Below are 27,680 nucleotides of genomic sequence, written 5' to 3' on the forward strand. Positions count from 1 at the left end.
GGATCGGCTGGTAGCCGGGAAGGGAAAGCCGAGCGGGCCCCAGTGGGGGGAAAGGGGACAGTCACTTCCCGGAAGAGGCGGGGCTACGCGGGCGGGCGCCGGATTTGAAACGCTTCCTGGTGCTCCCCGGTCTGGCGGCTGAGTCCCAGGCACTAGTCTTTGCTTGGATAAAGAAAGAGGACTTTTCGTTTCGAGAAAATTCAGAAATTTGGTAGGATTCAGGCTAAACTGGTAAATGACGAAGGGGCTTCTTCCAGAGCTGAGGAGGAAGGGTTGTCCGGGTAAGTCCCGCGGGACTTGGAGAGACGGTGCCGCCCCGGTTCTCCCACTGGTTCCTTTGACAGTCTCGGTTAGGGGCGAGCTCTTTGTTCGCTGCTCCTCCGAAAACACTTTCAGTGACTCCCTTTGAATAAAGTAGGAAATCCGAACCGAGCCGCCAGGCCGCGACCTGGCCCCTGCTTCCTCTAGCGCGGACCCTGCGGGTCACCCCGCCCCGGGAAAGCTGCGTGTTCGCCGGGCGTTCGCGCTCGGCCGAAGCAGCAGCGTCCAGTTGTGCTACCCCCGGGCACGCGGTGGAGATAACTCCCACCCCTCACTCAAGGGCATTCCGGGCGAGCCCTCCCTGGTCCCCATAGGCACACTTGAATGTTCCCTTTTCCGTGTTAACGTTATATTTTGGATATGGTTATGTTACAGTAATTACCTTAAGGCATTGTAGTTTTACAATCGTTCTTTCCTCCTTTGGTAACCTAGAGTGTAACCCCCCTAAATAAACGTCAGAAGTGATGAAATCTTACTTCCTTGGTTTAGGTTTCAGCGCCCTTCTCTACCCCACACTACCCCTTCGGTCTTTACACAACCCTTCCCATGAATATACAGACCTAGGTGATAACCTACTTTTCATACTTCAAAATCTTCTCTTTTAGGTGGGGAAAATAATGCATTGACTGCCACCTTACCCCACCTCCCATTGATGTCGAAATTCTGGCCTCCAGTAATAGAATTCTTTCCATCAAAGTCACCTTTTATTTTTAAAAGTAATCGCACATATATTTCTATTGTGGCCCTTGCCATGGATCAACGAAAAATATGACAGTCAAAATAGACCAAAACATCTGGCCTTGCTGTAACCAATGGGAAATACAGTTGAGAGGTCCCTACTTACCTGTCACTTCCTTCAGGAACCGTTGTTCCTTGATTCCTAAGACTAAGTGGAGGACCTTTTTTTCTATATACAACTATAGCTTGCTTTCTTACCTTTTATGCCTTTTCTTCTGCAGTCTCACTTACCCTACTAAGGTCTTTAAATACAGAGCTTGATCTTCTTCCATTATTGTTTCTCCAGCACCTACAAGCATTCCTGTTAAATAGTAGACCTTTAATAAGTATTAATGATAAGCATGAATTATGTTATGTCTCAGCGTTTAGGCTAAATTCATATTAAAATAAAATTGAAAAAATAATTTTAAAGAACAACATTGATTACTGAGATTATATGGTAAATCCCTTAAAATATAATCTTGCACTGAAATAGATTTCACCATTTACCAATCTTTATATGAATTTATAGTCATCTAAATGGGAATTGGGAAATTTAAGCATTTTCTGCTTTTTTAAAGTAAATTTTCTTCCTAATGTTTTTCTTAAAGCGGAAGTAAATTGCAAAACTGTTGCTTTAATAAAGTGTGTATTTTTGCATCAATTAAGCCACTGACCTCTTTTTATGTTCTTTAAATTTGATTCATTAGTGGAATTAACAGGGTTCTGTGTTTTTGTCACCTCATTCAGTTTTATAATTAACCAATAAAAGCTTATTAGCTTTTAAGGAAGTTTTAGGAACTTAAATTGATTTATGGGCACCATATGGTTACATCAAAGGACTTGTTTTTGTTTTAACTGGAAGTGGATTATTAAATCCTTTCTTTAAGATGGAAATTTATGTTCTTTTATACCAAGCAATAATTTCTGAAATTGAGTGATTTTTTTTTTTTTTGTTATTCCATGCTGTCAGTCATGAGATTCAAATATTAGATACTAGATTACAGATCTTAGAATCTTGTAATTCATCTGGTTTAATATCTCTCATTTTGTAGAAAGGTTAAATGTCCTCCGTAGGTCATACAGCTAATCAGTGGTATGTATTCAAGACTCAAATCCTAGGCTTTCTATCCCAAGTCCATTGCTTATAAAGTTGTTTGAATGACTTTGTTGATTCAAATAAGCTAAATAAATTTAAGCCATTAATAGCTTAAAGTCATCTGCTGTATGTTGTTCTGACTTCATTGATTCATGTAAGCAGACTTGTGTGACAACTAATTCTTAAAAAATTATGAAGATGTCAGGAGACTGTTTTTGATAGGCTATATATATATATTGATTGTATGAACAGATTGACATCAATATAATTATTTGTTATAAAAGATTTGAGTGGGAAATCACCAAATCCCACACCAAAAAAATTTTAAATTTTACCGTATTTAAAAAGCAAGATGAAATTATAAATAGTTCTTGGTGTAGCATTTTACATTTTTATTTATTTTTATAGAAGTGGTGTCTTAACCATTTTGCCAGGTTGATCTCGAACTCCTGGCCTCAAGTGATGCACCTGTCTTGGCCTCCCAAAGTGCTGGGATTATAGGCATCAGCTACCATGCATGGCTGGTGTAGTATCTTTACATTTTACTTAATGCTGAACCATTTTCAAGTAACCTCATCACAATGATTATGACCTCATGCAAGAACCATCTGTTTTATCCTTCAGTGTAGTTGTACTTTACTATCTTAAAAGCTATTACATTCTGTGCTTTTTTGGAATGTTTTATGCTTTTACAGTCTTAACCATTGCTTAATATCACTTCAGAGGAACAGCTTGTGCAAAGAACATATGATAAGGAATGGAAAACAGTTGATGATGGAAACAGATTTTGGGTTAATCGCATTCTTAAAATATTATGATGTTCTTTTTAATAAAATGTACATTTCACATAATTTTCCTCTTTTGGAATTAACCATGGTCAGTCATTATTTAAACCAGGTTTGTTTCTGACAAAAGAAATAATATAAACTAAGTTCTAACTGTAGTAATCATGTAATATTAAAAGATACTATTTATGGGATTAATTAAAAGCCCTCTTTATCTTGCTTAGGAGTTTCTAATAATCGAATCAGTGCTGGATTTTTTTTTTTTTTAATATGGCTGCCCCCAGTTAATATTATTTCATTAAAAGCTTTACAAAATGATCCTAATATACTTGAAATACTTAGAGGACTGCAGTGTATATAAGCAAGAATCTACCTTACTGCTGTTTGATTTTTTTTTTTTTACCATAACCCTCAGAAGGAATACAGTTGACATCACAGTCCTATATATAAATGTGTGTTTATATGTGGCATCATAAACACCACTGTACTAGGTGGCAATCTTCATTACTATTTATTTGTATATGTGTAGTCAACTTACAAAAGGAAACATTAGAGACAGGAAAAGAATGTTGAACCTTACAACTGGGAGTTGCCAGAGAAAATATGTGCCCTGGCCAATTCCGCAGGACTACCCAGTCTGAAGGAAACCAGAAAATGTGAATCTCTCTTCCTTCAAAACGCTATGCTGAAGTAGTATTTAATATTCAAGTACTTGTAAATTTTCAGAACAATACTTTTTAATTTCACCCATGAATTCTATTTAAAATTGTCACTTAATACTTATCTAAGAAGCAAACCATCTAACAAGATTTCTAGTTTCTCCAACTCCTAATAAATAGGGTCACTTTATTTTTAACTGTTTTCTAATTTGAAAAGTAATACAGGCATATGGTATTTTAAAAATGAAACAGCACAAAGGGATATGTTTTAAAAAAACATCTCTGAACTGTAATCATCCCTAACATATAACTTGTTTCATTTTAAAACTTGGATCAGTTTTTTTTATCAGTACATATATTTCTATCCTACTGATTTATTTGCCATTTCATCTAATTTAGTTTGAACATTCCATAATTCAGTTTACTTAATTAGTCCTCTATTGATTGAGACCTGGCTCTTCTCAGGGTCTTGCTATTATAAACAATGCTACAGTGAATATTGCTATTTATAAATCCATACATACCACATAATACATCTTAAGTTCCTGGAAGAGGTATTGCTAAACCAGAAGATAACCTGCATTTAAAATTTTGACTGCTAGGGTCAGGGTCACATTTAAATGAAATTAGAACAAAGGAATTACATAATTTTCTTCAATAGCAATCTATTCCAGTAACCACCCCAAGTCACAAAGGAAAGCAAAAGTATCAAGAACTTCCTTCTCAAACTTTGAGTTTTATGTGTTCTGGTAGGTTAATAATTTGTCTCATTTCTCTTTATCATAATGCCTTCGAGAATATATGTACCCCACTCTTCTTCCAGAATTATCCACAACTTTTCACAGTAACTGAATCTATGCCACAATGGTATATTCAACTAGGGGCTTCAGGATGTGAAATAGACAATATTAGTAGTGGGCCACCGTTACTACCAAATGCTTTCTTTGCCTTTAAGTCTGTGTATTTTTATCTGTAAAGTGACATCCATAGCTGTCATTGTACACTTCATGGAAATGAGTATACAGAATAATACTTATGGTGGGGCTAAGTGCAGTGGCTTATGCCTGAAATCCCAGCACTTGGGGAGGCTGAGGCAGGCAGATCACTTGAACCTGGGAGGCAGAGGATGCAGTGAGCCGAGGCTGTGTCGCTGCACTCCAGCCAGGGTGACAGAGCGAGACTCTGTCTCAAAAAAAATAATAATAACAATACTCATGGTGGCACTGACGACACTGTAAAATTAAGATTCAGAAAAGCAGGATAAGTCACAGACAGCAACCCTTCCAGCATTTGTTTTGTTTGTACCTATGTGCAATTTGAGAAAATTTACTTTTAGAGCAGACTCTGTTAAAGGGACAGACAATACATTACTGTTTATTCAGAAGGTTTCTGCATAAAGGTGATATAGCCTTTTGACTTAGTGTATTCTTGTCCTACCTTGTCCTAATAATCTGGGTTGTATTTGTATAGTCAGGTTGCATTTTCATTGCACATGCTACATAATTTTTACCAAATATTAACAAATGGAAAGAAAACCAAATATAGATATATAATAAGGAAAAGCTGGCCTATAGGAAATACCAAAGCAGATAACAGTAGCAGAGTTTAAACCAATTTTGTTTTTAAAATGTCATTTACATGGAAAAATATTTAACTTTAGTTTTCTTTTGGTGGTTAAAAGTTAGAAGGGAGTAAAAGTTTTTTTTTTCTTTTTCTACAATGAAGATTATGTGACCTTGCAATTTAAACAGCCAGTGCCCTTTTAAGAAGGTTATGTCCATATTTCTCCAACTTCATTTTCTGTCTCGTTTCATCTCCCCTCACTTTTCTAAGTTTTCCTTCAGTCACCCCATTTTTCTTTAGTTCATTTGTTTGCATGCTTCCTTGCTTTTGTTTTTTGTTTTTCCTGGTTATGATAGAAGAATTAGTCTCATTCTCTAAGTATGTAAATAAAGGATTGAATTTTCACGTAGACAAAAATGATTTACAGCATCCTTGCGTTTTCTGCCTATATCTGCGTTTGTTAGCTCTTGTTTTTAGCTGGGAAAAAGGCAGTTACCATTTTAACGTTTCAGGTGTTCTTGATTCATTTTGAAAAGCTGACTAATGAAAGAAGGAGAATCCTCTATGAATTATCCTGAACTGGCTTATAATATATTGTTTGAATTAATGAACTGTTAATGACCTTCTGTTTCTTTAACAAAGTGTGTTTCATGTAACAGCAGATAATCACCAGAATGGGAGTGAATGACTTGTGGCAAATTTTGGAGCCTGTTAAGCAACACATCCCCTTGCGTAATCTTGGTGGGCAAACTCTTGCAGTTGATCTGAGTCTCTGGGTGTGTGAGGCACAGACAGTCAAAAAAATGATGGGCAGCGTCATGAAGCCCCACCTCAGGTATAGTAAAAGTTCTTAGAGTATAAATGTATGGTGTATGAACAGTCTTAGTGTCTTGATTTTTGTTTCACCTTTTTTTCTTTTGTTGTTGTTATTCATTTACATTTTGAGATTTCAAGATCTGTTTAACATGTCTAGATTCACTATCTTTATATTAAGGACTCATATTTGTACCTCTTACCCTTTGAGCTCCAGATTCACATATCTATCTCCTACTTAATATATCCACTAGGATGCTTCAGATACTAAAAGCGAGAGGTTTGGGAGACATTTTCTCCCTATTTTACTTCTCCCACACCAATCCATCAAGTAAGTTTTGCTAGATCTACCTCCAAAATATACTTTGTGATCACAAACTTATCTCAGTGTCGAGAGGTACCACCTCAGTCTATGCCAACCTCATCTCTCATCTATACTACTGAAGCGTCATCTTCACTAGTTTCTTGCTCTTGGCCTCCCACCCCAAACCATTTTCTACATAGCAATTAGAATAATCATAACTCTCTATTGCTTAAAAATATTCAGTGTTTTTGGCTGGGTACAGTGGCTCACACCTGTATTCCTAGCACTTTGGGAGGCTGAGATGGGCAAATTGTTTGAGCTCAGGAGTTCAAGATCAGCCTGGGCAACATGGTGAAACCTCATCTCTACAAAACATACAAAAAATTAGTCAGGCATGGTGGCACCTGCCTATTGCCCCTGCTATTTGAGGACTGAGGCAGGAAGATCGCTTGAGCCCAGGAAGTTGAGGCTGCACTGAGACGAGATCATGCCACTGCACTCCAGCCTGGGTGACAGTGAGGCTCTGTCAAAGAAAAAAAAAGTTCAGTGGTTTTCCACTCTAATTAAAACCCTAAGTAAAAGGTTATTATATATAACATTTTTGATACTAGTCTAATGTTTTTGCCTTTATGTTATACTATTTTGACTTTTGCTATCAATGTGTGATGATTAATGTATTACTAATTTATATATTTCAGGAACTTATTTTTTCGTATCTCATATTTAACACAAATGGATGTAAAACTGGTGTTTGTTATGGAAGGGGAACCACCGAAGCTGAAAGCTGATGTCATAAGCAAGAGGAATCAGACTCGGTATGGCCCTTCTGGAAAATCGTGGTCTCAGAAAACAGGGAGATCACATTTTAAATCAGTCTTAAGAGAGGTGAGCATTCAGATTTGATTCAATTATTCTGATTTGAATTAAAGGGTACATTTTACTCTAATAGTTTGTCATTTTTAATACTCATTACTTTTATTGTGACTAGCAGGCCAGTGTGCATAGAGAAAAGTTTATTTTTTAGAGTGAAATTGACCTAAGTTTCAATCCTGGCGCTGGAATGTAGAAACTCTTGAGATATTGAGCAAAATTTATAATCTGTCTCTACCTTGTATATTACCTTGTGAAAGGAGAACAGTAGTACTTATGAAATGAGAACAGTAATACTCGGCAGAGATGTGATAAAAACAAAAAGTATATCTAAAGCAACTAGTAGATATAGGAAGTTGATCATATTACCTTTTATAACACTTGCGGGACTTAAAGAATTCCTAGAAGACATGAGATCTCATTAATTCATACTTCACTCATTCAGAATTCATGATAGTTCATATATAAAATACATATTTGGCATCCCTTAGGGCTTATGATTTTAAAAATTAATTATTGTTACATTACAATCTATTATTTATATGTTACTTTTAATATTGCTAGATTTTATATTTTTATAAAAGTTAAGAAAGAAATCACTTATATAAAACAATAGCAGGCAGTTTTTGTCTGTTTTAAAATGTGTGTATTTTTAAAGAGTTGTAGTAGTACACGTGATTTTTAACCTGGGCTTTTCACTTAATGCTTCGTACCCATATCTTCCTGTTGTCACATTCTAATCAAAATCATTACTTTTAATGGTTGTATAACATGTATGAAGCTATGAATCATACCCCTGATTGTATATGTTATTTACTTTTTTAGTTTTTCTCTACTATCCATGAAAGTATGATGAGAATTTTTTGTGTATGTAATGTTTTCTTGTGATTTGAGATTTTAGATAAAATTACCCAAAGTTGGATTGATGGGGCAAAGTTTTGGAATGATTTTATTGCTCTTGCTGATTAATTTCTGCTGATACAGATGTCAGATAAGCAGTTTTGGTGCACTCACAAGAACATTGGATGTTAGGAGGCTTGTCTTTGTAATATTTAGTATGCAACAACAAAGATATTTAATATGCATTTGTCTTTTAATAGTAACATTAAACATTTCACCTACTTTCATACCCCTTGGGGTAATGGGTATCACGTCCTACTTCTTGAGGTTTTTAATTTTTCTTTGTGCAAGTTCTTTATTAACAATATAACCTTTTTCATATTTGCTTTGAATCAGTTTTTTTATTTTAGTTAAAAATTATGTCATTTTTCTCCTCTTCTGAAATTTTATTTTCTACTCTTATGTGATGTTTAAAAATAGTTTTCAATTAGTGAATATTCCACCTTAATGACTGTCAGCAGTTGAAGAAAATATCTGTGCTGAGTTCTAATTACTTCTTGTATAATCAGTTCCTGGAAATATTCATGGTCCTCAAATCTTAGGGTGTTAAAGAACCAGCATAAAACAAACAAACAAAAAGAGATGTCCATCTCTTCTTAAGAAAATTGCTCCATTCCTGTTCATTGCTACAGTAATTATGGTGTTTAGGCATTTTGTGTTAGTTTAGTTCACTGTTGCCCATTAGTCATTTTTATCTTTCTGTACTCTTCAGTTAGTAGGCGCTGCTTCCTCCTAATCCACTGCCATCTTTTAGGTATTAGCATGAAAAGCACAAATTAGTCTTCCTCCAATACCACCTCCACCTCACATGGTAGAGACATAAGGTAGGAAAAATTGAAACAGTCTCATAGGAAATTCTTTGCTGGTTCTTTGAAAAACTTTGAAATGGCAAATAGTGCAAGAAGTTGAAATAACTGTATTTAGGTATGAAAGGCTACTTTTTACCTAGGTAAGGTTGAAGCAACACCTGTAACAAAACTGTCTCTAAAATCATGGGGTCAGTGTCTTGAAAAGTATTATTTTCAACATAGTACCTTGACTTTTTGCAACATCTGGCAGAGGCATTTATTATGCAACGCGGCAAGGATGCAATTAATCAGTCAAAGCAAGAGATGGTATTTATTCTGTCAGTCTCTAGAAACTACAAGTAAGTAGCCTTTTCTGTCCTCCACACTCAGTATTCCCTGATAGAGGATACATGAAAAAAAGAACGGTGTATGATAAGAAAGAATGAACTAGGCTATACAGCTAAACTACAAGCTACCTAGCTGGGTTAAAATCATAAACCAAAGGAAACCCACAGCAGATTATTTGTGCATCAGCAAAATGATGTAATCATTTTGCACAGACATTTGATTTCCCAGGAAGACGCTGACAGCTGACCGCTCCACGGTTTCCCATAATATGAGAGTTTCATTGTACAGGGAAGGCAAGACGAGAAAAAGAGGCAAACTTTAAAATTCAAGCCAAAACTATACATATTAGTTAGTTTTGGAAGTACACATACCGGATTGACCATCATATGAGAAAAATTTTTGAAGTTTGGTAGATGTAAATCTTAATGTGATTAATTATTATTTAAAGATATTTTCAGAATCTGATGATAATAGCATTTAATAAAACAATGAAATGTGAATATGGATTACTTTGTAATTGACATTAAAATCTTAATTTTTTATTACAGAAAAATTTAAATCAACAAAAGTAACCCATCACCAATCTTAAACCATTATCTTGGCTCATCTTGTTTCATCTATGCCCCTACCCACTTCCTGACTCACACATCATTTTGAAGCAAATCCCAGACATAATATTGTATCATTCTCAGCATTTCAGTACTGTTTTCTAAAAGATGATTCTTAAAAAGAAGCATAACTAGAATATAATTTTTATTATCACACCTAAAAGTTTGGCAGTCATTCTTTAAAGCCCTCAAGTACTCAGTCATTGTTCAAATTTCCAAGTGTTTCTTAAATACTGTAATTTTTAAAACACCAAAATAGCTGCTATTAATATTTGTAATACAGAAATACATTAAATGGTAAAGAAATTAGCAGTGAAAACATTCTTTAACATCTTGCACCTGCTTTTTGTTTTCAGTGCCTCTATATGCTCGAATGCTTAGGAATCCCCTGGGTTCAGGCTGCTGGGGAAGCTGAAGCCATGTGTGCTTACCTCAATGCTGTTGGTTGTGTAGATGGCTGCCTCACCAATGACGGGGATACTTTCCTCTATGGGGCCCAGACTGTGTACAGGAATTTCACTATGAATACAAAGGTGTTTATTTTCTTTCTCTTGTTTAGCATTTGTTTACAAATTACCTTTTAAAAGGGCTGATTAAGTGAAATTATATATGTAAAATGCTTACTCTAATGCCTAGCACATAGCAATTGCTAAATGTTTACTATTATTAAAAATCATTGCCACATAGTTTATTATCTTCAAAATGTGGATTTATCTCATAAGAACTTGACTTGCTTCACATGGCTTGGTTCTAAATCAGTTTCAAAAAATACATCACAGAATTGCATATGAAAATGTATTGCTTTGACCCTGAATTTCCAGTTTAGTATTTCATCCTTAGAAATACCTCCAAATATGCAAAGAGAGATATACAGAGATGTTCCGTGTAGCATTGTTAATAATTACAAAAATTTGGCAAGCAACCCAAATGCTCATTGATAGGGACATGATTAAATACTTTACACTTAATGATTCCCAGTTGGAGAGATACTGCTGGCAGACATTTTGGTTGTAACAGTTCAGGCTTGGGCAGAGACTATATATATTTGGAGGCTTGGGGCCAACCAAACTAAACCTCTGCCAGACATTTCTGTTATCTCTCCCAAAATGCTAATATTGGCATCCTCATTGAGAAACACTATTTCAGAATCCATATGATGTAATAGAATGTGGTCATTGAAAAGGTTATTATTGACATAAAAGATATCCAGGCATATTAATGGTGAAAAATGTCTTAATAGTATTTTTATATAATTCTATTCTTACTTAAAAATGTAATTAACAGTAAATATTAATACATAGTTATCAAAGACAGTGGTTTTTTGGAAGAATATGTACCAAGCTATTAATGATAGTTAACTTTGGGCAGGGCAATTACAGGGAATGTTTACTTTCTATAATATTTATTACAATGTTTTGTTTTGTAAGATGGAAATCTATATTTTTTAGATGCCAGAAAGCAATAAAATGGAAAAAAATGACTAATATATTATTTTTAAGCCACGTTTGAAGCTACAACTTTATTTCCATGTATTGAAATGTCACATTCTGTGAAGATTCTGCTGATCAGGATAATTTTCTTATATAAATTTTTTGGAATAATTAAACTTTTTTGTTTTTGAGATGGAGTCTCACTCTGTTGCCCAGGTTGGAGTGTGGTGTCATGATCTCGGCTCACTGCAATCTCCACCTCCCTGCAACCTCCGCCTCCTGGATTCAAGCAATTCTCATGCCTCAGCCTCCCAAGTAGCTGGGACTACAAGCACGTGTCACCACACCTGGCTAATTTTTTTTGTACTTTTAGTAGAGATGGGGTTTTACCATGTTGGCCAGGCTGGTCCCAAACTCCTGACCCCAAGTGATCCAGCTGCTTTGGCTTCTTAAGTGCTGGGATTATAGGCATGAACCACCACGTCCATCCTGGAATAATTAAACATTTAAAGAGAACGTCAACAAATTATTTTTATAATGTTGTTTAATGTGTAAATATGTATTTTTTGAAGATTAAATCTGTTCTTTGTTTAGGACCCACATGTTGACTGTTACACAATGTCATCTATCAAGAGTAAACTAGGTTTGGATAGAGATGCTCTGGTTGGATTGGCAATACTTCTTGGCTGTGATTATCTCCCAAAGGTAAGCTGAAATTGGCATATTTACTTGCTATTCATAAAGTTTTTTATACTTTATGTGCTATGTAAATATGAATATGATATAGCTATATGATTAAGAATCAAATTTAAAATATAATGTCAGGTTGGCTGGGTGCGGTGGCTCACTCCTGTAATCCCAGCACTTTGGGAGGCCAAGGCGGTGGATTACCTGAGGTCAGGAGTTTGAGACCAGCCTGGCCAACATGGTGAAACCCGCCTCTACTAAAAATACAAAAATTAGCTGGGTGTGGTGGCGGGCGCCTGTAATCCCAGCTACTCAGGAGGCTGAGGCACAAGAATTGCTTGAACCCAGGAGGCAGAGGTTGCANAAAAAAAAAAAAAAAAAAAAAAAAAAAAAAAAAAAAATATATATATATATATATATATATATATAATTTTAGGCATAATAAGCTATTAAGTGTCTAAAATAATCAGCATTTCAGATGGGACTAAAAGTTGACTTGTGACACTGAATATTATAAGCAAGAATAGAATAATAAGTAGTTCCACAGTTTGACTCTCAGTAAACCATTAGAGATTCACATATGTGTTTGACTATCTTTTTAAATGAATATAGGAGTTGTTCTTTTCTTGTATCATGCTAGTGTTAGTTTCTTTCACTCTGTTTTCTATTTTTTAGTTTTCAGTAATCTTTGTAGCTTTCCAGTTGTGCACATGCTCAATGCTATTACTGATGCTAAATCACATGATCATTGGGGTAAGCCTTTCATACTTCCATGCCTCAGCATTGTGCTGGGTTTTGTTCATGGAAATATTTTATTTATATCTTAAGAGGTACAATCTAGTGCTATGTAACAAATAAGTATAACAGGTGAGTGATGAGTTAAGCATTATGAGAATAATCCCATTTTCTTAAATACAGCGTTTAAAAATATAAAATGACTGGTATTGTAGGTCTTACTATGTAGTTCTCTTATTATGTTTCTATTGATTATTTCTGTATCCTTACAGATCCTCATTTTACTTCTAATCCCAAGAGAAGTATAAAGAAGAATGACAGTTTTTTTTTTTGTTTTGTTTTGTTTTAATCTAAGCTCAGGAAAAAGGAAAATATAGCAGGATAGTAAAATTATTAAGCCTAATTTATAATTTATATTATCAAAGAAGTTTTTTTAAACTGGTAGGAAAAGAAAGCAGGAGGAAAGAAACTTTTAAATACCACAAACCATTATTTTGTTGTAATTCTCCTTCTAAAATAGAAGACTATTTCCTAAGTAAAATTATATCATAATTAAAATCTGTAAACAGCCCAGTATTTAAGAAAAAATTTGCTGACTTGAACTCACAGAAACCAACTTTAGCTACAGTGATGTTTAAATTATGCATTAGCCATAGTTATATTGACCTTTTGTGTTTTTTTTAAACAAAAATTGCTATTTACATTGTTCTACTTAAACATTTTTAAGACTATGTACTAACTTGATTTGCCTTTAAAAACTTTAAGATATAGCTAATGCTAATACAAAAAGAATGTTAGTCAAGATATCTAATAAAGTTTATGCCAAAGACATAGGCTATAGAGATGGAAGAGACTTCTGTCTCTTCCACAGTAGGGTGTGCCTACTGTGCCATAGACCCTTTTTAGTAGCTGGATTCTGGGTATAGGTGGATTGGGAAGCGTTCAGGTTAGATGGGAGATTCCTGTGCAGGTAGACACTCAGGATGCTTGGGCAGTAGCTGTTTACTAACCAGTTAGCATGAGCGTGTCAGTCCTAGTGCGTACTGGCTAAATAGCAGCTCTGCTTATAAGGACATATTCATATACTTATAGGGGCTAGAAAACTCAGTTTAAATCAGAAATTGTGATGGGAATATACATTCATGCATATCATTTTTGCATACTGGAAATTCACACTTTGAATTTTCTTAAGTTTTTAATTTCAAGAGTTAACTTAGAGCACTCCTTTGTTCTCTCTTTATGTCTGGGTTTTGGAATATTGAATGTTCATGTAATTAAATGAACTGGGTTTTTCCTGATTACAGACATAAAGTTAGGTTAAATTAAAATATCATCCGAATAATTAACATAGTAAGTGAAAGCCCTCTAAAATTATGACCCTCCCTTCCCTAAAATGAACACCATCAGTGGTTTGGTATATAAACCTCTGAATTTTTTGTTTATGTAGATAACAGTGTAATTGTCATTTACTTTACAAACCCTGATCATATACACTATTGTGGAATTTTTGTTTTATGCATAGCAATGTGTCTTGCACATCTTTTCCTGTCTTTACTTAAAAGAGTTACTTCATTCTTTCTTTCAGCTGCAGAGTCTTACTTTCAATTAATGTACATTTAACCATTCCTGGTGATTGATTAACATTTGAATTACTTTTTTTCCACTTTCTGAAAGGGAGTCCCGGGAGTTGGAAAAGAGCAAGCATTAAAACTTATACAGATTTTGAAAGGGCAAAGTTTACTTCAGAGGTAACTATTAATTACTTTTGCTTGTGACATTGAACTTGTATTCTTGCTGAACTTAATATGAATAGTACAAAAAAGAATTGTTTTCCAAAAAGGGTTTTGTATTTTTAAACTGACTTATATTTTGATTTAAGATAATTTATTTTTATTTATTCTGAAATTTTCCAAAGAAAGAATGAGAATATGTGGTCTAAGCCATACTGCATTTTTTTTTCTTTTTTTGGAGACAAGGTCTCACTGTGTCACCCACGCTGCAGTGCACTGGTGCAATTACTGCTCACTGCAACCTCAACCTGCCGGGCTGAAGCGATCCTCCCACCTCAGCCTCCTGAGTAGCTGGGACAACAGATAGGCACCACTGTGCACAGCCACCATACTGCATTTTTAAAATATATATTATTTATATTCAACATGTTAATATATTAATTTTTATTTTTTATTTTTATTTTTGTAGAGATAGGGTCTTCCTATGTTGCCCAGGCTGGTCTCAAACTCCTGGGCTCAAGTGATTCCCCCTGCCTTGGCTTCCTGAAGTCTTAGGATTATAGGCATGAGCCACAGTGACCAGGCACCATATTGCATTTTTAAAAATCTCTTATTAACTCACTAAACACATTTAGTACAATGTCAAGTGCATTTATTTATAACCATGGGCATTTTGCCACTGGTTATTTTAAACTGTTTTACTACCAGGTAAAGGTAAACATGACATTAAAATAATTTTATATTTCATACTTTGATATTGTATTTTTTTTCTATAAATGAAATGTCTGTGGCATATTGTAATTAATCAAAATCTTACTTGACTGGCCTTTGCTTTATAGCTACATATTTAATAATAACATTAATTCATTTAGTCTCTACAGTTTGAGGATTGAGAACAAGATGCAGATTATATAGAAGTTAACAACCTATGCCGCTTGCTATATCAAAAACACATGAATTATATTTACTGATGAAAGCAATGCTTTATAAAAATTAATGTTAATGATGATCGGTATAGACTCAAAAGAAAGGAACTAGGATACTGGGAAACTAAAAACAGCCTTAGCCTCCAGCAGGTTCAAGATGGCACGTGCCTGAAAAGAAATGCTAAGAGGTAAAAATGAAAAAGGAATGACCATGAAAAACATGTCAAATCACTCTACTCTTTCCTATAAGACTTCTCTTTTATCTGTAAAACTATTGATAAATCTGAGACTTCAGTAAATCTATTATTGACATTAATTATTACTGTGCCAAAGCAAGAAAGAAAAGGTATACTTTGTCATGGGGATGAGTTAAGGAATCATTTGAGAATTGTAAAAAATAATATAAAAAAGAAAAAACAAGTGAATATAACATGTGGCTAACTCAAAACCATTCTTATTGAAACAGTTTCAACAAATAAGCACTGTTGACACTTGAAAATAATAAAATTACTTTTCTTTTATAAATTATCTATTATTTTATCTTATTAAACTGACTTTTCCCCCCAGTTATTTTTAATTTTTAGAGTGCTATTCTTTATCTGAAAGCAGTTAATGCTAATTTTTAACAGGCTTGTATTTGGTCTTTGTAGTAAATGAGTTAGAAATTCCAGAAGCTAAATAGTAACCTTAAGAACCAGATACTATACAATGACCTGAAGAGATAATTTAGCTTTTCATAAAAACTTCAACTTTTGTAAGTAGAGGAACATAATTCAGAACTCATATGTTTTATGATTAATACCTAACCATACCCTTTGTGGTTTTATGTTAACCTGGAACTTTAGCCAAAAATGAAATTAACTTTTATTTAGTAGAAATCTTTATAGTAATATACAGTTTTCTTAAAATCTTTTATGAAGCAGGTAATGTTTTGCTCTTGATCATTTTAGATGATTTAGCTTTTCGACACAGTTTTCACCCAGAAGATTAATGTTTTGTTTAATTTTATATATTACTCTTTAACCCTTCTTTCTGATATAAAGAAATATCCAGGCAAGAGAATCGCTTGAACCTGGGAGGCAGAGATTACAGTGAACCAAGATTGCACCATTACACTCCAGCCTGGGTGACAGAGTGAGACTCCGTCTCAAAAAAAAGAAAAAAAAAGAAATATCTGTTTTGTATTCTGGCACACAGAGAAGAGATCAAAAGGAGATAGTTACAAATCAGTCTACTCACATATTGCTGCCTAACTTAAGATTCTTAAAAAGTTTGATTGGAGATATATATATATTAGAGAGAGAGAGAGGGATACAGATAGATAGATACAAACACATGACATACTCTCTCTCTCTCCTTGGGTCTTGGGGCCACATTTAAAACTTGTAACTGAGGATTTTCCCATGGTAGTCCAGCAACTTTATCAACTACCCAAGGGAAAATAATTAGGTAGGTGAAAGGGAATAGATCAGCCTAATATTTGAGAACATACTATTTTTGTGACCTCATTATTTTTCCTTTTTTAAAAACCATTTTCTATTAAAGGTTTAATCGGTGGAATGAAACATCTTGTAACTCTAGTCCACAACTGCTAGTCACTAAAAAACTGGCTCATTGTTCTGTATGTTCTCATCCAGGTAAGGAGACATGGGGAATGGTTATTCGTATCTGATACCCATGTTTTAATTCTTGTTTACATAGTACTTTTTACATATCAATATTAATAATACTTTGAAGGGTTTTACATTGTCTTCTCTACTAGATTGGCAATTTCTTGGAGTCAGGAGTTTTGTTACATAGTAGTCACTCAGTAAGTGTTTATTGAAAGCAGTAATGTGATGTAGATGACAAATGTAGGATAAGTACAGTTTCAAACTATGATGCCAAATTACTTAGATCTTAAAATTATGTTTTCAATATAGAAATCCATTTTAAGAAAAAAATATGTACTAAGTCTGAAGGGAAAATAGAACTGATACCATTTGTTAATATATTTGTGATTTATATTTATATACTTAAATAATTCTTCATTGTTCTGCAATGCATTTTAATTGTGTGTGAAGACAGTGACAAAACTAATTTCTAATATATGTTCACCATTATTGAAAATAGCTTAGATCTTCTTCATTAGTCTTGGTTTGAAAAAAAAAAAAGGTGAACAGGTACTGGATGAGAAAGGCCTTTCATTCCCAAAAGAGATTAGGATATCATGTTAGCTCGTCTTTCAAAAGAAATTCTGCTGTATCTATTTGTCTAAATATATTTTTATTATTAAAATATAGATAAAATTATGGAAGAAAATAAATGTTTTTTATAAATAAGATGCTATTGTATAGTTTTTTGATAACTTATAAATGACAATTTGAGGTCATAGCAAGTATGTATGTTCCTCCATATTCTTAAGACAATGTAGAAAGTAATCAAACTTTCCTTTTAAAGGGAATTAAATTTCTACACCCGTGCCGCAGTCATCATTTGTTCATGTTCCAAGGATAGTTTAAAAATAACTGAGAGCTAGACACTAGCAGAGGTAATTAACTGCTATATTCTTTTGATAGACTCATTAAAGAAACTATTCTATTAGAGCTGTTCTATTAAGTAAATAATATTTTTTTCCAATAATTCTACTATTTTGCATGTAGCTTCCACTTAAAAGTTTTCTGTTGCTGATTATTGTAAATGTACAATTTCAAGTGTCTAATTAAACACTTTCAGATAGAAGAATAATTTTTGAATAATTTTTTCTAAAGTGTCATGTGATAGTAATAGCTCAAGATCTGCTTGAGCCCAAGAATTACTATGGTGTCTATTACTCTATTCAACCTAAATGTATTGAAACCCTTCTATATGCTAGGTAGTACGCTAGGCAATATCAATTTTTGAAAATTTGGATACAGGCAAAAAGAATGTATGTAGAAAGTAATTCTAAGAAGCAAAACATATTATACTTTTTTTTTTGGGTCTCCATAAAGGTTCACCTAAGGATCATGAACGTAATGGTTGCAGATTATGTAAAAGTGATAAATATTGTGAGCCACACGATTATGAATACTGCTGCCCTTGTGAGTGGCACCGTACGGAACATGATAGGCAACTCAGTGAAGTAGAGAACAATATTAAAAAGTAAGTTTTTTTAAAAAAAAAAAACTATGCTTTTTCCTGGCATGACCTATACACATGTCTTCAGTTGAATTATTTCCACTTAATCTTTCCCCACGTGTCTAGATTAGTCACATGTTTAACAAAAGTTTTTTCTGATTTCTTTTCAAAAATTTAGCTAACTCAGGAGATGGTAATGTAATAGTTATTCAAAGAGAAGCTTGATTGTTTGCGATACTGTACATTCACATTTATCAAATGGGAGGAGATTGGCTGAGATGATTTCACAGTCTAAAATTGTCTTATTATAGTAATAACATGTATATAATTTTTTTTTTCAGGAAAGCTTGTGGTTGTGAGGGATTTCCCTTCCATGAGGTAATATCCAGTAATTCAACTGTACTTATTTCAGAAACTTTCTTATAAGTTTAGGTCTCAATTCTTATTTTCTTTTTTCTTGCTAGGTTATTCAAGAATTCCTTTTAAACAAGGATAAATTGGTGAAGGTTATCAGGTACCAAAGACCTGATTTGTTATTGTTTCAGGTATCTGAAAATAAATTCTTGCTTTACCATATGAAGTTATATGCTGGAAAGATAGCAACAGATATTCACTCTGATTGGTCTGAAGGAGGTTTAAAATTAAAACAGTCAGCTCTTATATTTTTTCAGTGTTTATTTCTAATCTCTCATTTCCCATAAAGTGGCCATACTTTGCATACTGTAAGATGAAGTACAGTTATGCTATTTTAGAGGATGCCTTAATTAGCATATATGGATATATTACATCCAGGGATATTTTGGGGGAAGAGGGTCTGATAACCAGAGAATGTCAAGATCAAGTATGTTATTCTTTTCCAAAAATTGAGATCTGAAATTAATGACCTAAATTTAAATTTGAACCATATTCCGTTTACTGTGTAACCCTAGATATGTATTATTCTCAAAATAGAAAAAATATTCTTATCTCTTGAAGTCACCATGAGAATTAAATGAGATTATTTATAATAACTCCTAATATAGTGGCTAGGGACACAGAGTGGCTCAATAAATTGTAACTGCTGGGTACTTAACAAGTATTAATAGTGACAGCCACATTGATAATGGCAGCCAACAGTTATTAGACATTTAAATTTGCTGTTTTAACATATTACATGTAATCTCAATCTTTATAATCTGTGAGCTGGGTTTATAATATTTTCACATTATAGATGGTAAAACTGAGGCTAAGAGAGGTTAAGTAAGTTATCCAACATCTAAGAAATACCATCCTGGCATTCAAATCGAGAGCCCTCACTCTTAATCATTATGCAATAATGATTCTTCATTAATAATGATTCTTCCTTAGGAGGCTCATTCTTTTTTCTCAGAATATTCTCATTGATGCTACTTTAATTAATGTTAATTCTAAAGGAAAATTATTAATATCACCTGGGAGTGCTATTTGTCTCCAAGAGATAACAAAATATTGTTTTATTTTTATTATATTTACAGAGATTTACTCTTGAAAAAATGGAGTGGCCCAATCACTATGCATGTGAGAAGTTGCTGGTACTTTTGACCCGTTATGACATGACAGAAAGAAAGCTTGGTAGAAGGCACTCTAATCAACTACAGCCAATTCGGTAATGTAAAGAGCTGAATGGTGAAGACTGTGTTTTCACTTGAATCTCTTATAATTAAAATATTTTTAATATCTTTAACCTCGTTTTTGTAAAGGTGGAGGAAAGGCCTCTTGAAATATTAAAAACTTACTCAGGACTTACAGTCTGGACAACATAGTAAGTCATACTTGATCATACTTTTCTACTTCAAACACATAGTAATAATAGATTATAAAGAGAAACAAACACGAAAAGATATAGCCAGGCTTTATAAGACAGCTATTTCAATGGACCAGGAAAGGAACAAAAATGTAAAGGGAATGTGGGAACTAAAACTGGTTTGGCAGAGCCTTAAGTCTAGAAGCAGCAGTATCACCCAGGAGGTAAATCTCTGCAATGTAAAAAATAAAACAGGGACCAAAAGTGCAAGATGTTGATGGAGTCAGGCTTATTTCTTGAAACCCAGTAGCTAGGGTATAATTTCTTTGTTTCTATTAGGAGATTAGAGGGTGGGGTAGACAATAAAAAACTAACCAAATGCTGCCTGAAGGCCAGAAAGCCTACTGGAAATTACTCAAAAAAGACTAGAGAGATAGAAGTGAAGACAGATAAAATGTAAAAGAACTGAAGAATAAAACTTAACATATGAAGAAATGTAGTATTTTAAAAATCAAGAGTTGGATCATGAATTCACTTCAGATTAAATTAAGTTTTAAAGCAGTCTGATAAAGGTTTTGTACAGGGCTTGGGGGTGGTTAGCCTTTCAGAATGCTAGAGTCCTCAGAAAGATGAAGACATATTTTTATAAGCAACAGAAGGCAAAATTATAAAAGTAGGTATAAATAGATGGATATTAAAAGTGAACAATTAGAAAGCTTAAAAATAGTTGCTGAAATAAAAAGCAATAAAGGGGACTCTAGGCTGAACTTGGTCAAAAAGAATTAGTGATTGGAAGACAGCACTAATCAAGTCACACAGAAATAATCTCAAAGACTGTCATATGAAAAATGCTTAAGAGTAGTTTTGAATTAATTCCTAGAAGCTAATAAAAGGTGAAAATAATTTTGAAGAAATCATCTCTGAGAGTTTTCCAATATTTAAAACAGATAAAGTTATACTCCAAATTAAAGCACAATAGATAAAATACCCAAGGCATATTGCAGACATCAAGGATAAAAGGAATATCTTAAAAAGTACCAAACCAATCAGGCAGCAATCATCAATGGATATTAAAACCATTAGATGAAAGATTGCTGGAGAGAAAGAGTAGACACAATCTCAAATACCACTCTACAGATTAATTACAAAGGAAAAATGATATCTTCATAAATGGAGAAATCCAGTGGACATGAGTTTAACCAAATGATTAATTACCAATAAAAGGACAGTAGACTGATATCATGTGCTTTCTAATATGTTAAACTGAGAAAGATACCACATTATCATATAATATTTTTGCCCAAAAAGTTTGATCTAGGCAGGGCATGGTGGCTCACACCTGTAATCCCAGTACTTTGGGAGGCTGAGGCTGGTGGATTGACTAAGCTCAGGAGTTCAAGACCCATCTCTTCCAAAAATAAAAAAAATTAGCCAGGCATGGTGGAGAGCACCTGTGATCCCAGCTACTTGGAAGGCTGAGTTGGGAGGATTGCGTGAGCCTGGGAGGTGGAGGTTACAGTGAGCTGAGATTGCACCACTGCATTCCAACCTGGGTGACAGAGTGAGACCCTGTCTCCAAAAAAAAAGAAAAAAAAAGTGTAATCTGAATCTAATTATGAGAAAACAATCTAATGAATCCAAGTGAGGAACATTCTGTGGAGCTATTATCCTGGACTCTTCGAAACTAAAACAAAAAAATATAGAGAGTTTCTGGATTAGAATAAAGAGACAACACAATTCGAGAAAAATGTTATGATCTTGATTGAATTCTGAATTGTTTTTAAGTCATAAAGGACCTTTTTTTAGGACAATCAGAGAAATTTGAATATGGTCTGTGTATTGTATTAGTGTTAAACTTTCAGAGTATGATAGTTGTTTGTGGCAATGTAGGAAAATGCTCTACATAGATAGGCTGTAGGGGTGATGTGCCATGAGACATGTTTGCAACTAACTTGCAAATTAACAATTGAATCTCAGTACAAGTATGTGAGTATTCATGGTACTATTTTTGTAACCTTTATGAAGGTTTGACATTTTTCAGAATAAAGTTTGCTGGGAAATAGCAAAGAAAAAAGATAAACCATCTGGTAGCACACATCTTTGATAACAGTAATAGATGACAGAAGATGCAGGAGTGATGTTTCAAAGTACCGAGCAAAAATAATTTACAACCTTGAAATTATTAAAACATTATTCATAGGAAGCATTTTTAAACATGAAGACTAGAGTTTACCACTCATAAACTTTCCTTAAAAGTGCTGTTAAAGGGCTGGGATGGTGGCTCACCCCTGTAATCCAATCACTTTGGGAGGCCAAAGCAGGTGGATCACTTGAGACCAGGGGTTCTAGACCAATTTGGCCAACACAGCGAAAACTCCTCCTACTGCAAATATAAAACATTAGCTGGGCATCGTAATCCCATCTACCTCGGAGGCTGAGGCACGAGAATCTCTTGAACTCAAGAGGCAGAGGTTACAGTAAGCTGAGATGGCACCACTGCACTCCAGCCTGGGCAAATACAGCAAGACTCAAAACAAACAAAATATAATGATTGTTTTTAAGTGTTGTTAAAGGATAAATTTCAGCAAGAAAAAAAAATGTACACAAAGGGAAGATGTAAATTACAAGAAACAGTGGTCAGCTCAGGAATTGATTAAAATATATTTGGATAATTTAATAAACTAACTAGAAAAAAATGTATATAAATATTTGTATAATATTTAGTGATTAATACATGATGCTGCTGATGATAAGCCAAAAATCCCAAAGTATGCATTCAAACACTTAAGAGTACCTGCTAGAAATAAAATACCTTTCAAACCAGCACAGTTAAAATAAGAAAGTCAAACTATCAAACCAAAAGAATACTGGAAGAAGGAAGGTAGAAGTAGCAAAGAAAAAGCTGGTGACAGGAAACACAAAATAAGATGCATGAATGAATCCAGCAGCTATATCAGGAATCACAAATAATGTAAGCAGATTAATCTCACCTATTTAAAGACATTATATTGGATAAGAAAATAAAATTCAGCAATATTCAGCTTATAAGGTACATGTAGAATAATACAGAGCTTGAAAATAAAGAGATTTAAGAAGGCTTAGTAGGCAAATACTGTACTTATCAAAGTAATATAACAAACTTTAAAACAAAAATCATTATTGTGGAGATGAGGAACATTGAATAATAAGGAAAGGAACAACCTACCTAGAAGATTTAACAATAATAAACTCTATGTACCTAACAATATTATCTTTTAAATAACTAGTCAAAGGAATAACTAGCCAGTAATTCCTTAAAATATTTTTACCTGGAAAAAAAAAATCTATGGAAATTATTCAGGTTACAAATTGAAAATTTCCAAATAACTTATGCAATTAATACTTCATTAAATGAATTTATTTTTCAGAATTGTTAAGACCCGAATCAGAAATGGAGTTCATTGTTTTGAAATAGAATGGGAAAAGCCTGGTATGTATTCACTTTAAGCAAAATGCTCGATTTATAACATTTGACCATGTATGTCTAGTAAATATTGTATATGTATATGTATTCAATGTGTGTGAAAAATAAAGATAAAACCCATTACATGCACCACAGATTGATTTCATAGTTTGCCTGTGTTATTTTAGATAGGTTTTGACTAACAGTAAATATGATAAACTTTTATTTTGTTGTAATGTCTTAATTTTACATTTCTTTTGTAATATTACTAAAATAGTAATACTGAAATAGTTTTTATTGATATTTCTCAAATAAATGCTTTTACAAATAATCTGGTCATTCAATTTCATGTATATTACATCTGAAAAAATTAAGATTGGTAAAATATCCCCTGGGGTATACTTCCTTTCCTTTTATTACCCTGCTTAGTTTTCATTGGGAATTTTTCATTGTCAAATTATTCTTATTTTTGCTATAGACAGAAATACAGTGAACTCTGAATTAGCTCCGATACTGGAGATAGTGAAACACAGATACTTTAAAATGGAAAATGACACCAAGTTGATTTCTGTTTTGGCTTTGAAATTAGATTGTATGATCATATTTGAGAGAATAGATTTGCCCAATGAAACTTTAAGCTGTAGGTAACGTTGAAGAATGAAATTATAAACAATTAGATAAACGATTCCAAGCAATTAGAGGAAAATAGAATGCTGAATAATTTTAAAAAGTATTTAGGAACAGTTACGCCAACTAGTATATTTTCAGGAAAGAGCATGATATTAATTCAGTTTGGCAATGCATCTCTCCTGTCAAGAACTGAGGGTCAGATACCCATTTTCACTGATCCTTGTGGGAGCTATTATGGGAGAAAATGCACCTCAAGCTAGTTTAAGATCACTTACTGTCTTTGTTTCTGCTTTAAACTTATCAGCATTTCTTTATAATTTGGCTTATTTTGTGGTTTTGCCCACATAGAAAATAAACATAAGAATCTAGTGCACTGTTTATATATACACTGTATTGTAAATTTACATATGAACATTTTTATTTTTATTTATTAATTGCTTGTAAGTCCAGTTAGTTTGGGCTTGAGACAGTGATACCCTCTGAAACAACAATCTGGAAAGTAGTAATACTTTTTTTTTTTTTTTGAGACAGTCTCTCGCTCTGTTGCCCAGGCTAGAGAGTGCACTGGTACCATCTCGACTCACTGCCATCTTTGCCTCCTGAGTTCAAGTAACTCTCCTGCCTCAGCCTCCCAAGTAGCTGGAATTATAGGCACCTGCCACCACACCTGGCTAATTTTTGTATTTTTTGTAGAGATGGGGCTTCACCATGTTAGCCAGGCTGGTCTCGAACACCTGACCTCAGGTGTTCCACCCCCCTTGGCCTCGAAAAGTGCTGGGATTACAGGCTTGAGCCACTGCGCCCAGCCTGGAAAGTAGTAATACTTTTGATGACCCTTTCAATTGTGTTCATTTCAGAAGTCATCACTAAAGAAAGCTGATGTTGAGTTTTAGGAATTTTTTTTATTCTTACCTGGAATTTTAACACTTACTTAACTGAATTAAACCAACCAACCTTTTCTAAACAAAGTATTCTTTCAGCTGCTGCTACCATCTCTGAAATAAAGAGGATTTAAAATTCTAATTTAGGAAGAATCTCCTTCCAGCTCTTACCAGGCAAAACATAAGTAAATAAATTTTGTACTGCTATCAACAGATTGTTAGAATCTAGGTGTTATAAAGCAAGATTTGCAGTGAATATTCCATTTGTGAATAACTTATTTTACCTGGTAAACTTAATTACATGGAAATACTGAATTTTTTAAAATGTGTAATTAAGGATGCTTTGCTGTATTTTTGATATTTTAGAACATTATGCAATGGAAGATAAACAACATGGAGAATTTGCTCTACTAACAATTGAAGAAGAAGCATTGTTTGAAGCAGCCTATCCTGAGATCGTTGCTATTTACCAAAAACAAAAATTAGAAATTAAAGGGAAGAAACAAAAAGGTAAGTTTTGTGTTTGATAGCTATTTATGCCACATGCAAATGTTATAGGAGTCACCTCTTCTGTTTGAATCTATTCTGTCTGAATTATACTGAAGAATCTATAAAATCAAGAGTCAAGAACTGTATTCCTCCTTGTCTTCAGGTACTTTTCTTTTAAAGCCGAAAAGCCAGGAATAAATCATTCTGCTCTGTCTACTAAATTAGCCAAGTGTTAATAATAATAATTATACTGACCAATTATTGAGCAACTACTATGTATAGCATATTTGGGGTTTTAAATACATTTTCCTTTCCCAGAACTCAGTGAGGAAAACAACTAAATTATAACATTGTTTTTAGAGGGAAATATTTTATAATATTTCTAGGAATTCACTGAGACAAAAAAAAGTCAAAAACTGTTTATATAGATTTTTCATCTGAACTGTTTTTTTTACCCAAGTTAAAGCAAAATAAATGTTGATTTTATATACATATATATATATATATATATATATTTTTTTTTTTTTTTTTTTTTTTTTTTTTTTTTTTTTTTTCAGGTATTAAGCCTAAAGAAAACAATTTGCCAGAACCAGATGATGTAATGAGCTTTCAGTCACACATGACTTTAAAACCCACAAGTGAAATCTTTCACAAGCAGAATTCCAAGTTAAATTTGGGAATTTCACCTGAACCTACATTACCACAGGAATCTATTTCTGCCTCATTGCATAGCTTGCTTTTACCTAAAAATGCTCCATGTTTGAATGCACAAGAACAATTCATGTCTTCTCCAAGACCTTTGGCTATACAGCAAATTAAGGCTGTCACTAAGTCTCTAATTTCAGAATCAAGTCAACCTGGGACCTCATGTCATAATATATCCGTGATTACCGATCTCCACTTGAGCACCATTGACTGGGAAGGTACTTCTTTTAGTAATTCTCCAGTGATTCAAAGGAATACTTTCTCTCAAGGTTTAAAATCAGAAGTTGAATCAGAGCTATCAGCTATCCCTGGTGGCTTTGAAAATATCCCAGAACAACTGCCATGTGAATCAGAAAGGTATACTGCAAATATAAATAAAGTATTGGATGAGGATTCTGATATAATTAGTCCTGAAGAGCATCTGCTTTCTGGTATTACTGATTTATGTCTTCAGGATTTGCCTTTAAAGGAACGAATATTTATAAAATCATTATATACTCAGGATAATCTGCAACCAGATGTCAACCTGAAAACTTTGTCCAAACTTAGTGTGAAAGAATGTTGTATTGCTAACAGTGGTTCTGATTGTGCATCACATCTTTCAAAGGATCTTCCGGGAATTTCCTTGCAAAATGAATCCGGAGACTCTAAAGTTCTAAAAGAAGATGAGCTGCTTCAGGAAGACTATAAAGTCTATACTTCTGTACCTTATTCTATCAGTAACACAACAGAAAAGACCTGCAGTGTTAGATCACCAAATGCTGCATTAGATTATAGTAGAAAAATTGATATGCAAACCACTCAGAAAATTTTAATGAAGAAGAGTGTTTGCCTTGACAGACATTCCTCTGATGAAGAAAGTGCTCCAGTGTTTGGAAAAGCTAAGTACACAACTCAAAGAATGAAGCACAGTTCTCAAAAGCATAATTCATCCCAATTCAAAGAAAGTGGCCACAACAAGTTGAGTAGCCCTAAAATACATATTAAAGAAACTGAACAGTGTGTCAGAGCTTATAAAACAGCTGAGAATGAAGAAAGCTGTTTCCCAGATTCAGCAAAAAGTTCTCTGAGTTCTCTAGAGTGTCATAAAGAAAACAACTCTGGTACTTGTTTGGATAGTCCTCTTCCTTTACGCCAGAGATTAAAACTAAGATTCCAAAGCACTTGAAAGGAATTTAAAACATTTAAGTATAAATTATTATTTTAGTGCTATCAGCAATAGCAGAGACAGAGGGAAGGTATCTAGTTAATGCATAGTAAAAATTTAATGTGGTTCTGTATGTCATGAAACAGTTGCCATTTTAATCAAAATTGTAATTTTTAAAATGTTAACTAAAACCGGTTTTAAAAGATCCTCTGTATTGAAAACTTCAGATAATATATATTTTT

At 33.7% G+C, this 27,680-nt stretch overlaps 1 protein-coding gene across 2 annotated transcripts; it reads left to right on the forward strand.

The window, feature by feature from the left end:
- Positions 1-27,680, forward strand: GEN1 (GEN1 Holliday junction 5' flap endonuclease). Of its 2 annotated transcripts, XM_017526180.2 has the most exons (14): positions 1-281; positions 5,807-5,979; positions 6,960-7,146; positions 10,132-10,308; positions 11,800-11,910; positions 14,302-14,375; positions 16,829-16,920; positions 18,256-18,406; positions 18,724-18,760; positions 18,847-18,927; positions 19,876-20,006; positions 23,552-23,613; positions 25,464-25,607; positions 26,144-27,680. In XM_017526180.2, exons 2-14 carry the CDS (start codon positions 5,819-5,821, stop codon positions 27,457-27,459), a joined length of 2,724 nt encoding a protein of 907 aa, XP_017381669.1. In that variant the 5' UTR covers positions 1-281; positions 5,807-5,818; the 3' UTR covers positions 27,460-27,680. The 2 variants fall into 2 exon arrangements, with proteins under 2 accessions (XP_017381669.1, XP_037593399.1); XM_037737471.1 differs by lacking the exons at positions 1-281; positions 5,807-5,979 and adding an exon at positions 6,721-6,843.

The sequence above is a fragment of the Cebus imitator genome, unplaced genomic scaffold, assembly GCF_001604975.1.
Source record: "Cebus imitator isolate Cc_AM_T3 unplaced genomic scaffold, Cebus_imitator-1.0 Scaffold1, whole genome shotgun sequence".
Taxonomy (NCBI): domain Eukaryota; kingdom Metazoa; phylum Chordata; class Mammalia; order Primates; family Cebidae; genus Cebus; species Cebus imitator.

Bases quoted from the DNA above. Each gene is read 5' to 3' on its own strand.
- GEN1 (XM_017526180.2), top strand. From the start codon at position 5,819: ATGGGAGTGAATGACTTGTGGCAAATTTTGGAGCCTGTTAAGCAACAC. The intron at 11,911-14,301 runs GTAAGCTGAAAT...ACTTTCTGAAAG, and splicing joins GCTGTGATTATCTCCCAAAG to GGAGTCCCGGGAGTTGGAAA. The intron at 18,407-18,723 runs GTAAGTTTTTTT...TTTTTTTTTCAG, and splicing joins GTAGAGAACAATATTAAAAA to GAAAGCTTGTGGTTGTGAGG.